Raw genomic sequence first — 13,458 nt, 5'->3', positions numbered from 1 at the left:
AGCAAAATGAATCCTGTCTTTGGGTGRCTGCAGCTCAGCTGTTCTATGAGCAGTCCTGAACTCAGCAGCAGCACTCATGCTACAAGAGATCCTTGTAATCCAGTGGAAGGCTTAACTCCTTTGTCAGGGTCAGGCAGAAAGATAGAGGAGACAAGCACAGGCCCTTTCAAACAAAGCACATGCCATATGAGATTGTTGCACCCCTGTCCTCAGGGATCTGTGTCCACAGGACATAGGGAGGTTCGGTTTCCATCTCATTCAGCCCTTGTGCTCTCCCAGCTACAGAACGTCAGGGGAGAGTGGCACCAGGTTTAAGGACGAGTCTATCCCAAACAGCTGGAACAATTTATACCTATTGGACAGCTACTCTTCCAGGAATGTAGCTGTGCAGCAGCTGTGCATCACAGATGCTGCTGTTCAAGGAGTGAGGTGAAACTCAGTAATATTTATATCAGTGGCATTGCAATGTTTTGTCTTTGCCTTTCATACCTGTCACACTGGTGATGAGTTCAGCAACAGGAGCARTAGCAAAAGAAAAAAAGATACAAGCCATTAAATGTCATGGAACAACCTTGGGACAGCAGCTTTCATATTTCTGGGAAAAAAATCCTCCACCTAAATCATGAAAGGGTAGGTTACTGAGAACAGACTTGAATCTATTGCAAGAAAAAGAAATGCAGAGTACCCTGCAAGCATCTTTCCATTATTTCATCCCAAACATCAAGCTGGTTTGCTTTTTAGCACAGGAAGCACATCATCTGGCCAGGCATGGAGAACACAGAGCACACGATGGATGAAATGGGAACAGCACCAGCAGYCAACCCTTTACAAGGCAGGCAGGGCTCGGGACAGAAACATGCTGCAGGAAAGGAGGAATTCTGGAGGTGGTGCTTGCTACCAGGCAGCCAGGGATCGAGAGGCTCTGCCAGGCTGCCAAGCACTCAAGTGTGTGAAGTTATTGAAGACATTTTTTGAAGAGAGAAGGAAGAGGTTACTTCGCAGAAGAAAAGATACAAGTTCCCAATTTTGGCCAAGCCCTAGTTTGTTTGGGCAACTGTGTTGGGTCTTTCTCATAATTTCAAATTGTTGTCTTTCAGACTGCACTCTTGCCCAGCTGACTTGTACTGTGGTGTGACTTTGGTGCATCTCAGAACCGTTGCCCACTTTCCAAACAGCCGCATYGGTTGGTAAGATCCATCTTTCACATGCACACAGGGAGGTGAAATCTTGCATTCTTCTCTTGGCTTAGATTCAGTGAAAAACAGAACAGGCCCAGCAAGTCTTTAAGCAAAGCTCTGCCTGCATATGAGCAGAAAAAAAAGATGTCTCTGATTGGCTAGAAGGAGAATTCATAAGGAAAGAATAAAAATCATAGCAGCACCCACAGGAGGTACTGTTCTCCACAATTATTGCAGAGCTCTGATTTTCAATCTTCTCTTTGTTTCCCTTTGCAGTGGCAGCCCCATGGCCCTCTTCACCAGAGCCAGCAGCCATCCTAATGCCACAGACCCCATTCCCTGTGGGGCAAACAGCACCACGGAACCTCAGCTGCCCCACTCCCAYGCCTACTATGCCCTCTGCTACTGCATCTTGATTCTGGCCATCATCTTTGGCAACGTGCTGGTCTGCCTGGCTGTGCTGAGGGAACGCACCTTGCAAACCACGACCAACTACCTGGTGGTGAGCCTGGCTGTGGCAGATTTGCTGGTGGCTACCTTGGTGATGCCATGGATGGTGTACCTGGAGGTGAGTCGCTCTTAGGAATGATTAACAGAGTTTAACCACACCACTGCATGTGTGGTCATGTTCCTCATGAAGTCAGKAGCAGCATTTAGTCTGGTCTGTGTGGAACAGCACTGGAGCTGTCCTGCAGGATGAGTACTGCCGGGGTGTGTTACACTGAATGATTAAAGAGAAAGGAGTAAGAGGGTGTGTGTGTATGTGTGTGTGTGGGAAGCYATCCCAGCAAGACAGAATTAGGCTCTTCAATTTGATGGCAACTAAAAAATATTATTAAAAGTCYAATTTTATTTCAGACTGTAATAGTCTGTTAGCTCAAGTGCATTCCRGTCCTTAATGAAATCGCATTATGCTTTGCTTTAGAAAATACTTGGCACTCACTGTTGCTGTGGACAGGGTGGGACTGAGGCACATCTGTGGAGCAGCCTCTGCCCCCATCCAGTGCCTTGGTTATGATTTGTGAGCACGACAGTAAGTCCATTCCCCAGTTGTGTTTGTAGACCCATTCAAGACTAATTTCCGTCTGTGGAGCTTGGATAATCAAAGTAGCTGATGCAAGAATCATCCAAAGCAACAGCAAAAAGAACCCATACACATCCCAAACYCAGATTACCACTCCTGGCACTGCACAGTATTTCCTATAGAACTGGGCTGTAGGACTCCAGCAAGACTAAGATTTTAAAAACAGCCCAAAAAGCCCCRAAGTTTTTTCAATATTTGCTGCTGTTTATGGATCAGCGATGCTACCAATGAAGCAGAAATGACATCATGCTTCAATACACTATGAGACTGGAAATTGCCAAAAAAACACTCAGTCCCCACARCTATGTGCAATACCTATTCATCTGCTGAAGGTTTGTCAAACCAGACTTTTGAGAACTGGCCCTTAKTTATGGAGCAGTTAAAGGTAGATGAATGCCTCAGCTTTAAATGTTGCTTGTGAAGTTTAYTCTTTACACTCTGTTTTTAGAGTCATCTGTGGCCATGAAATGTGTTATTTTATCAATCATGCAGACCAGAACTGTCTCTTTCTGAGAAATCTTTTGGGAAGRCTGTGACAGAGCTGCAGTAGGAACATTTTATAGCCTCAAAATCCTCATCTCCACCTAATGAGGTTTCTGTCACTGAAGGGATATTTAGCAGTGTGCCTAGCAATCTTCTGGGGGCCACTGGATAGGTCTAACACACAAATAGTGCTGCCCCTCTGGTGCTGTGGCTGCTGAAGCTCACTGAGGTTTCCAGGACAGTGGCATTAAGGTGTCCTGTTCACTGGAGTTTGRTGGCATTAAACACCATCATGCCTTGTAGTCATTGCATAAATGGAGGGGCACAGGTGGCAGCATGGTGAACATCCTCCTCAGTCTTCTCACAACATCTTGTTCCACCTCCAAAGGGGATGAAGGCTTTGGGAGAAGGTTGTCACTGAGGTCTAATCTGCTGAGACCAGGTGGGAGTCACACTCTGTCCTCATCTGTGTCTGTCACACAGGAGCAGTGGGATCTAAGCTGCTCTGTGAGCTCCAGAAGCTCCACTAGCTCCAGGGGTGTCAGAGGGAGGGCAGAGCAGAGTTACTGCAGCTCACCAGCCCTGACCACACGAGTGCTCTCTGAACTCCTCCTGTGCAAACCCAGGAGCTGCAGCAGCCAAYAGCACCCCCAAGCAGCAGCTCTCAAACACAAACCCTCAGTGAGCCTGCTTAGATGCCTCACTACTTTCATGCCTATCATTGCCTGATGCAATCTGGTTTTCTACTTTTCCATCCACGTGTTACACAATGTGGCATCGCCATCATAGCTGAATTGTGGAGATTCTGTTGTTTAAGAATTAAGGAGAGTGGTGGATATGCATTAAGTTTAACAAATAATCATTGTGCATTCAATAAACTGGAAAGCTTCCTGTAGAGTTTAGAAGTTAAAAATAATAATAATACAATTTTGTAGATAAAACAGACTGGTCATCACTGAAGATGAGGTGAGAACCTGATCTGAATTGTCTATAGGGAGTTTTAGCAGTGTCTTTAACAGAGCCAGGATTTTATCCTGGACACTATTCCCRCTTCTGCTGTACAGTCACTGAGTGGTAATGAGAGATTTATCACCTCATCTCTCTGTGGTTTGCTTTCATCAGCTGTAAGAGAATAATATTTGACCATCCACCTCATCCAGGCAGATATAAGGATTCATTCAATTAATACCTGGGGTGTCCTTTKAGATTCCTGGACAAAAAGCACCAAAGGGATAAAGAAGAGGTACCCTGCCAGCACATAAAAACCAGAAATGCAGAATAGCAGGWTCTAGCTGCTGTAGCAAAGATGATTAGAACAGACCAATAAAAGGAAGAGCAGAAATAGAATTTTTAAAATTATGAACAAGGCATATAATAAAAAGGCTCTTCGTCACTGCTAATTTATGGAATAAATTCTGTGTTCATATSCCCCACAGGTAAATATTAACTACTTCACCAACTTCAGCAGAGCTACTTCCCATTTTAGAAGTGGCAGGTGGAAGTGAGGATGGGTTTTAAGCCCAAACATTTTGATCTGTCGAGCATCCTCTTACACGAGCAGCACTCCAGTGTGCAGGTGGTGTGATCTGAATGCACCATCCTGAGAGGGCTCACTTCTGAGCTATCCCCACCAGCATCTTCTTCAGTTTTAATACTTCACATTCTTGAGCTCAGCATTTGAACATGCTCAGGATCTTGGAAACTCCCTCAGTTAAGTGCTTGTTCATCTGCTGGGTTAGCAGCAGCTGGCTTTCATGTGAACACCTGCCACTGGCTGGGTGAAATATTCTTCAGACTCCACAGCTCACACAGAAAGTACATTGCTTTTTGCCTCAAACTGCAGAAACATCCCTTACTGAGTCCCACTGCAAAGGCTTCCACCATTTTCTTTTTTTTTTTTTTAATATCTTTTAAGGTAGTCAAGTGGGTCTCAAAATCTGAAACTAAAGTAGAACCAGTGTAGCATTTCTTTGGAAGCTAAACCTACCTATTAATGTCCCTAATTTCAGATGGACAGCTTTCAGTTTGCACATTTTGTAGCTCACCTAACTGTGCAGAAAAGCTCAACAGTTTTGATTTTCCTCTTCCCGCTTTCTTACTTTTTCATGAGAAAACAAAAGAGCACCACCAGTATCAAGAGAACTAGAGAGGAAAACACAGTTCCCTTCTGCATTCTGCAAGCCAATTCCCATTTCCTTCCCCTGCATTCATTCAGGGTCAGAGGCCTAATGGAAGACTGCCTCACTCAATACCTTATTTCTGAAATGTAGCAGCTGGGCCCAGCAGAGAACACCCTAAAGACACAGCTCACCTCAGCAGGTTTCTCAGCAGRTATTCCCATATGTGGGAATACTGCCACTATCAAAACCATTTAAATTTCTCAACTCTCACAGAGTGAATTCTGTATTTATACAAGTGCTTCTCTCTGCACCCTTCCTAGGCACTGACCCTTGCTGCAGGGTTGACCCACTGCCTGAGAATCCAAGCTTGCTTGTGGCACCCTCTCAGCCTGATTTGGAATGGCTGTTTTTGAATGGGTCTTGAAAACCTCCAAAGATGGATCCTGCACAGATTTAGCAAGCAACTGGCTCCCCTATGTCTTGTCCTTGCGGTCAGAAAAGTTTGTGCTAAAACCTTCATAACCAGTTTTCCACCTTTCTTCCAGCTCATTCCTGTTGCCCCTTGACCTCCCACCACAAGCTGCTGTGAAAACCTGCCTCCAGCTCTCTCAAAAACCTCCCACCAGGCACTAGAGGGCTGTTCAGTCTCCCACCCCTCAAAGCCATCTATTTWCCAGGCTGAACAAGTCCTGTTCCCTTAACTGGTCCTCACAACTGCTCCTGCCCCTATGGATTGTTTTGGTGGCTCCCCACTGGACTTGCTCCTGTTTATCAATGTTTTTCCTGTACTGGGGYCTCAAAACCAGGTCTAGTGTTCTAGATGTTGTCTAAATGTAAGCAGAGAGACCAGGAACTAGTGGCAATTTCTGACACTTTCCAGRATCCAGCTGAAACAGCAGCATCTATGGGGCTGGAGGCTAAAACCCCATAGATGTCTCTCTCCCAAACATAGACTTTTCTCCCCTTTTCTTTCCTACACCCCTTCCCCATTCTGCACAGCATTGGGTTTGTTTTTGCAGTTAGAGGGGAGGCTGCTCCTTGTTCATCTCCTACAAGGAGAGGCCAGTCATCTCCCTCAGGGTCAGGCTGTCACCCCAATCCCAAGGACAGCAGGGCCACACAGAGGTTGGAGCATATCATTGTCGACCAAGTTCAGTGGACAARAACTTGGTGGCTGGTCCAAAACCCACTTTTCTCCATCACTAAGACTGGCTGCAGCTGAGCTTTCACAACCCCATGCTTCAGATTAAAAATTCAAAACAACCAACACCAACAGTTTCRTGGCAACCCAAGCCCCTTTATCTGAATATCCTCTGAGCTCTCACTCAGATCTAATAATCAAAATCTGTAATTGAGATAAGAATTCAAATAAGGTTTTTGAGAAGCCTCGGTCTCAGATCTGTTTCATACATAAATGCAAAGAATTTGCAGCACTTTTCCAGCTCACTGCCTGCAAGAGCACTCTGGAAGCTAAGCTGAGAAAGACTTTCAGCCCTTAGATTTTCTCAAATAATCATTAATCAAAGGATAAATACAGCAATATCAAATTTAAATCAATTTATCATGCCAGGCCTTGAGAGAAGGGATAGTTGCTGTTTATTCTCTCCCTCTCCCTCCCTCTGCAAAAGCAAATAAAGGATTGAAATTAAAGTGAGGSTCCTTCTCCACGACCTATTGCTGTATCCTGCACACAACACAGGTGCCTCAGTTTCCCTCTGCCCATCACTGTGGACATGAACTCCTCCAGCTGTKGAGAYACTTGGAGGAGAGCACCTCCAGACACGTCACTGGTCAGGACTCAGTGCAGAACAAGGCTGATGGTTGTGTGTTGCTGGTGCAGGTGACCGGAGGGGTCTGGACATTCAGCCGGATCTGCTGCGACATCTTTGTCACCATGGATGTGATGATGTGCACGGCCAGCATTCTGAACCTCTGCGCCATCAGCATCGACAGGTGACACACAGCAGCACCCAGGGGGATGGTCTGGATATGGGGGTGGGCCCTGTGCCCCAGCATGGCAGGGACAAGGAGTGGGGTGTGCACAGACATTATGAGTGTCCTCAGGATCACAAACCTCCCTGTAAGTCTGTCCCTGCCACTAGCACTGCTGATGTGGCTCTGCTCACACGGTGCTGGAAGGGCAGGGATACATGAGCAATAAAACACCCCCAGCAGGTAGTCASCCACATCCTCAAGCCTTTTTGAAGGCAGGAATCAGAATTGGTCATCCAATTCCAACTRAGTCTCAAAGAGGGTTTTTCCTTCTGGAGATCTCACTCTTGAAGCCTTTAATAAATAAAATGCTGCCATATTCATGGGGAGAGATGAAGATAATTGCTCTGTAATCTTGAGCTTTGCTCTGGTTTTCTGCATTTTAAAACTGAGCCTATTTTAAGCAACCTTGAGGGCTGGGAGCCAAGACCTTGGGACATGTGGTGCTACTGGGACCAAGGAGCAGGAAAAGGGAAAAATACTGGATGCTGTACCTTTGTAGTGTGTAGTTCAAGAGTAATAATGCAAGGCAGTTCTCAATGTTGGGTTGGTCCAGTGTTCTTCCACGGGAAGCTGTGTTCCCATTTCAGTTTGGCTCTGTCTTCAAGGAACAACCCCCAGGCTCTCCCAAAGATGAGACTCCTGTGCCTTCTCAATCCTAACCCTGTGGAGCTTCATCTCCTGGGGCACCCCAGCAGCTGAAGGTCCTTGACACCTGCCCCTGGGCAATCCTCTGCCCCTGGGCAATCTGTCAGGCTGACACCAGACCTGGCAGCTAAGACAGAGTTTAGCACATTGTGACTGCTCCAGAGAGTGTTCTTCCTCAGCAGTGCCCATGTAACTTTAGGGGACATGAGGGTTATGGGTTTCCTGGGGTTTCTAGATCCATCTGSTATTCCAAACCTTATCGCTTCACATGCTGTGAGTTCTGCCGAGCATTTCTCTGCACTGCTGCCTACTAACTCTTGATTTTGTCTGTTCCTCTCTGCAATGCCCCACTTACCATTCCTACAAACTGCTCATCCCATCGTCTGATCTTCTCTACTTTCCTCTTCCAATTCCTCACCACATTCACCATCACGTTCCCTATGTTCCTTTCATTTCTCTTTTTAAAAACCTGGTCCTTTTCCTCCCTCCATTCCTCCCTCTCCTCTTCCCGGAGCTGGTTTGGTCTGCAGATACACCGCAGTGGTGAAACCAGTTCAGTACCAGTACAGCACTGGGCAGAGCTCCTGCAGGAGGGTCTCTCTCATGATTGTGATAGTCTGGATGCTGGCATTTGCAGTGTCATGCCCTCTCCTCTTTGGCTTCAACACTACAGGTAGGTGATATCCTGAACAACAGCACTCAGGAGGGGYTGGAAATGGAGCTGGCCTGTATGGCCAGATCATTTAATGTGGGTCCTGCAGATTTGCCAGGTTACAGGAAATTTTAAGGAACTGGAAAGCACACAATGAAAGGAGAGAAAAAATCCCCRTGTGCTCTTGTCTATAAACTTGCCATTTGCTCCGACAGACACTSACTATTGCTCTAAAGGGCAAACCTGCCTGCTCTGCTGCCAAATCAATGCCCATCAAGGTGTCCAGGTCTTCAGGTTCCCATCAACCAATCACTCTGAGCACACAGCAAAACGTGCTGCACATACAACACACTCACACACCAGACCTAAAGGCATCTTGCTGATATCAACAGGTTCAGACACACAGTTTTGACTCTTAAACAGAACACATTTCTACACAGCCAGGATTGCATTGCTTGTTAGAAACCTCCTTCCCATCCAACTGGCTGTCTATTTCCTTAACTAATTCCTTGAGGAGGGCTAACAATTTAGCCTCTACCCTGGAAGCAGGTTGGTCTTTTTCCTTTCCCTCAGCTAGGGCAACTAGTCTCTCCAGAGGCAGAGGAGCAGGGGAGCCTTCCTCCCCACTGAGCCACAGGCAGAAGCCTCTGCTCCCATCCATCAGTGCAGTGCTGGAAGCACGAATGGGTGGGGTTGAGAAATTCTGCTGCCTCTCTCTGCCTGGTCTAGACAGATAGGGGTGAATGCACACTCTGCATCTAGACAGCTCAGAAGCTATTAAAGGAATAGGAGAAAAGATGAGGGGCAAGGATCCTCTGAGAAAGGACAGGAAGAGACATGAGAGAAGAGAGCAAAGCTGTTGGCCAGAAAAGCAGGCAGATGCATGCTGGCTAATGCTAGATGGCCGTGTGCTGGGCTCATTTTAAGCCTCTTTAGGTAAGTGGGCAAGCCACAGCACAGTCTGCACTCCTTAGAGAGCCTTTGCCCCCAGCACGTTTTGACTCACTTTGCCAACACACCAGAGCCTCCCTGTACTGAACTGAAGCAGCTCAGCCGCTCCTCTCTCTCTCTTCTCCTCCCCAGGGGACCCCAGTGTCTGTTCCATATCCAACCCTAGTTTCATCATCTACTCCTCTCTGGTCTCCTTCTACCTCCCCTTCGTGGTGACCCTGCTGCTCTATGTGCGGATTTACCTCGTGCTCAGACAGAGGCAAAAGAAGCGAAGCCTCACCCGGCAGGGCAGCCACAGCGCCAGCACCAAACCCTGTTGTGCACACCAAGTAAGAGCCACACCAACACAGTAGGAGCTGTCAGAAAGGACAGAGAATGCTTCATCTCTTCTCCTCAAAGGGTCAAAGCACAGCACAGAATGCGCAAGGAGGGACATGACATGTTTTCATCCCATCCCTCGCTCATACACCATGGTATTTGAGGTGCAGAAGCTCCAGTTAAATCCTTTTCAGACCTCTAGAAAGAGGATGTTCCCTGCGTATCTCTGCCCTCCAGAAGTGGCAACTAGCAAAGAGCACAGCCTACTTCAATATTTCTTCAGAGCAGGGTTTTCTCAGCCCTTCATAAGTCTGGTAATTTCTTCATTTATTGATTTTAATGTCTTCATTTATTGATTTGCTCAGTGAAGCTTCATTCTTGGGCTTCACAGGCTTTAGCCTCTATTATTAAAATAAAAACCCTCTTCATCTGACAGACTTAAGAGGTCAAAATGCTCATGGTGCATGCAGCATTTGTTCCACTGACCTTTCGAGATGAGATATCTGCAACCATGGGAACCAACACATCAGTTTGAAAGGAATTGCCTGATCATGCATATCCACTCCTTTCACCCATTTTCKCACAGTGAAGCTACATTAAAAGGGTGGGGATGCTGCAGGGAGCAGGGCCAACACAGAAATACAGATGAGAATTGGCAGAGCAGATATTCTGCTCTCACTGTTCCCTTGCTTCTCCTTGGTGGGATGGAGGCAGAGAGTTGTCAAGTGTTGTCAGTCCAGGMAACATGGGGCAATGTAAGAGGCAAGTGGGGTTGAGGATAACTCCCTACAACTTTCCTCATGATCCTCTGACCCAATGAGCAGTTTGGATGGTTTCCAGTTCCTCTGTGGCATCCTCTTTTGCAGGAAGACATGGAGAGAAAAGCTTTGCCAAACAGGTGCCAAGGCACGTTTTCCCCGTGTCTGTCACTGAAATGCACAGGCCAGGAGATGTCTACAAAAAGGAGGCTGCTGACTGCATTCAGCCTGCAGCGGTACCGGAGCTTCTGCCATGAGGCACCCCTCAGCAAGGCAGCAGGGACAGCACAAAACAGCAGCTGGGACGAGAGGAGGACGAGCACAAAGCCAGCAGTGGAGGTGCGGAGGCTCAGCAATGGCAGAACCATCAGCAGCGTGAAGYTGGCACAGCAGCAGCCCCGACTGATCCAGCTGCGGGAGAGGAAGGCTACACAGATGCTGGCAATTGTCCTGGGTGAGTGAGAGCCATTCTGTCTGTGGGATGCAAGGGATGATGGTTTGGCACTTCCAGGAGCACAGAAACTCCTCATACAATATTGAGATTTTATAAAATGCAAGCTAGGCCCTGGCTTCAGCTGTTGCTACTTCACCAGCTCAGGAGAGACAGTGGTGGGACATTTAGTGATCTAGAATAATGCTCCCAGATGTTGAGAGCTACATGTTAGTATTTTATTACTATGTTTTGTTACCCTTATGTTTGAAATCAGTGCCAACAAGTCCTACCAGGAGGGAGCAACAACCAACATCTTTGCTTTTCCTTTGTTTTACTGTTACAAGGCTGGAATGATCCTACATTTCCATACATGCAGAAGCTCTTAGATCCAATTACAGAAGGGGAAACTGAGGCAAGGAGCCGCAGAGGAACCAGTTCACACAGCTGGGTAGAGAAAGCCAGGAGGCTGGTGTCCCTGTCACCTGCTGAGAAAGCCAGGAGGCTGGTGTCCCTGTCACAGATGCCCTATTTCCCCCATTAAGTCAGTATTGGCATGGAAACAAAGCAGCCCTCATCCTAACTGACCAAAGCAGGCTTTCTCTCTAAGGTGTGGCCACTTGCTTTTGTCTGCCATCAGATCACTTCTGAAGTCCATTCAGCCGTTCACAAAACTGGCCCCAAGGAGCCTGAACTGTGCTAAATCTCGCTGTATCAGGGTAAATGTGGCCTTTATTTTCTGAAATACGGAAACATCATAGAAATAGCAAAGGGGTGGAGGGAGAGGGCACAAGTGCAGGCCCCTTTCCAAATAGTTGCTTCTCTAAACTCACGGATTGTTTCCTGCCTCTCTTTAAACCCAGGGGCATTCATMGTCTGCTGGCTGCCCTTCTTCTTGATCCACATCCTCAATGCCCACTGCCCATCCTGCCATGTGCCTCCAGGGCTTTACAGTGCCAGCACCTGGCTGGGATACGTCAACAGYGCCCTCAACCCCATCATCTACACCACCTTCAACACCGACTTCCGCAAGGCCTTCCTCAAGATCCTGTGCTGCTGACCGCAGGGCTGCACGGCTCTGCAGCAGAGCCTGGGGCTGGGACAAGGTAGGGCCCTTCTCCCTGTGCTCCCCACGCCGGGGGAGTGCCCTGGCTGCGAGCAGCGGTGGTCAGCGTGCTGTGATCAGTGCTGAGAGCCAGACACCCCTGCACCCCAGTGAAGAGTGGGGACACGGCTCACCCACACGGCTGCCTTCCCTCAGCACTCCTGCCTGAGAGAGAACCAGCGCTTCCCACTTGTGGGAGGGAAGATGAACGAGACAAGCCAGTGTGTCCCTCAGCGCTRGGCACAGCCCTGGGTGTGCAGCAGACATCACTCCTCGGGACTGCCAGGCTCGCAGGGTGCACAGGACCCAAACACAGATGGCATCTCTCATCTCTGCTGTGCTAGAAATGCATTTGCCCTCCCACAGCTTGGCACCTCAGCCTGCAGAAGGCACCCAGCTCATGCACAGCAGTCCTGGTAAGAGGACAGAACGTGACCTCCTTGATAAGGATCCCRATCTCTTTGATCAGCAGCCAAGAGCAAAAACTGGACAAGGAAACTTAGAAAAGGAGCACTGGTGGAGAAATAACAACTTTCCTGTTGTTTCCATCAAAAGGTTTAACCGTAAAACTGGGTCAGTCGAAGTGCTTGAGAAAATCACCCTGGTTGCAAATGAAATTTTCTCTTGTGCTGCCAGCTTGGGTTGTTTCACTGCTCCTTGCAAGGCAGAGGGGTGGCTGCCCTCCCTCTGGAAGGTCAGCTCACATGAGCAGTGCAGCACYACCCCGGGGTCCCCTCTCCTCCTGATCCAAGGACCAGTGATAAGATTGGCCACTCTGTAACTACCACACACCCCAGTGATCTACTGGGGCCACTCAGAGAGCAAGGCCTGTGATAGCTCCCAGAGATTCAAGCCTGTTTTTTCAGCTGGTTGCATGCACCCTTGTTCAAAACTTGTCCGCAGTCTTTTTGGAACCAATCTGCACCCGTGCTCCTCTCCTGACAGGAGCACTGCTAGATTTAGGGTTTGTAGCATCTGGGTACTGCAATGACTGCTGTTACAGCCCTTACCTAGGGGACAGCTGTTTCATAACATCCCTCCCAGTAAGAAGGGACATTTCCCTTGGAGTCAGTCCCTGACATCCCTTGTCAATACTCCTGGCCTCACATATGGCATCTGTATATCCCAGCATCCAGGAGCTGGCCAAATACAGCCCAGCCACGGTCTCCTTTCTCAACAGTATTCCACAAAGCCATCTCCAGCAGTTCCTGGATGAAAAAACAGACAAGTCCTGATGWACCATGTAAGCTGGTCTCATGTCAGGGCACCCTAATGCTCTTCCCCTCATACAGACAAACATGGCATGGGTCAGAGAGCTTCAACACAGTTCTGTCCTTTTGTCCCCTCACTGTACTGGATCAGAGGCTTCAGSTCTCCCTCCCAGGACTTGGCTTAGTCGTGCTGTCAGCCATGCTCGTTTGATAGCTTTGGGCATAACTCTGTGTGCTGTTCCTGCTTGTGTCCATGYCACTGTGTCCAAGGCTTCCTCTTTTTCCTAATACAAAGCCAAGGCTGTTGTTCTCTGYCTGCAGAGCACATAGCAGAGCTCCAGCTGCTGCTTTGGTTTGTCTGAGTTTTGGGATGAGGATCTTGAGGAGAGCATGTGTCATTTGCCTRGGGAAGTGACCTCCATACTGCATTGTAACTGCATTAGCCCAATAAAACACAAGTGTAACTGGAAGTTYTGGTGCCTTGTGGTGACTGTATCCCCTTCCATAAGCTGTTTGTCACCTGCAACA

General features: G+C 48.0%; 1 protein-coding gene across 1 annotated transcript; it reads left to right on the top strand.

Moving 5' to 3' along the window:
* The first annotated feature begins 66 nt into the window (after nt 1-66).
* On the top strand, nt 67-13,392 carry DRD3 (dopamine receptor D3). The gene is made up of 6 exons (XM_057364219.1): nt 67-1,746; nt 6,706-6,818; nt 8,036-8,178; nt 9,241-9,437; nt 10,293-10,638; nt 11,478-13,392. Exons 1-6 carry the CDS (start codon nt 1,465-1,467, stop codon nt 11,672-11,674), a joined length of 1,278 nt encoding a protein of 425 aa, XP_057220202.1. The 5' UTR covers nt 67-1,464; the 3' UTR covers nt 11,675-13,392.
* The last annotated feature ends 66 nt before the right edge of the window (nt 13,393-13,458 follow it).

Source organism: Malurus melanocephalus, unplaced genomic scaffold (genome assembly GCF_030028575.1).
Source record: "Malurus melanocephalus ecotype Western Australia unplaced genomic scaffold, MMel_1.1 scaffold_36, whole genome shotgun sequence".
Classification (NCBI taxonomy): Eukaryota; Metazoa; Chordata; class Aves; order Passeriformes; family Maluridae; genus Malurus; species Malurus melanocephalus.
This window is presented reverse-complemented; position numbering and strand designations above follow the sequence as displayed.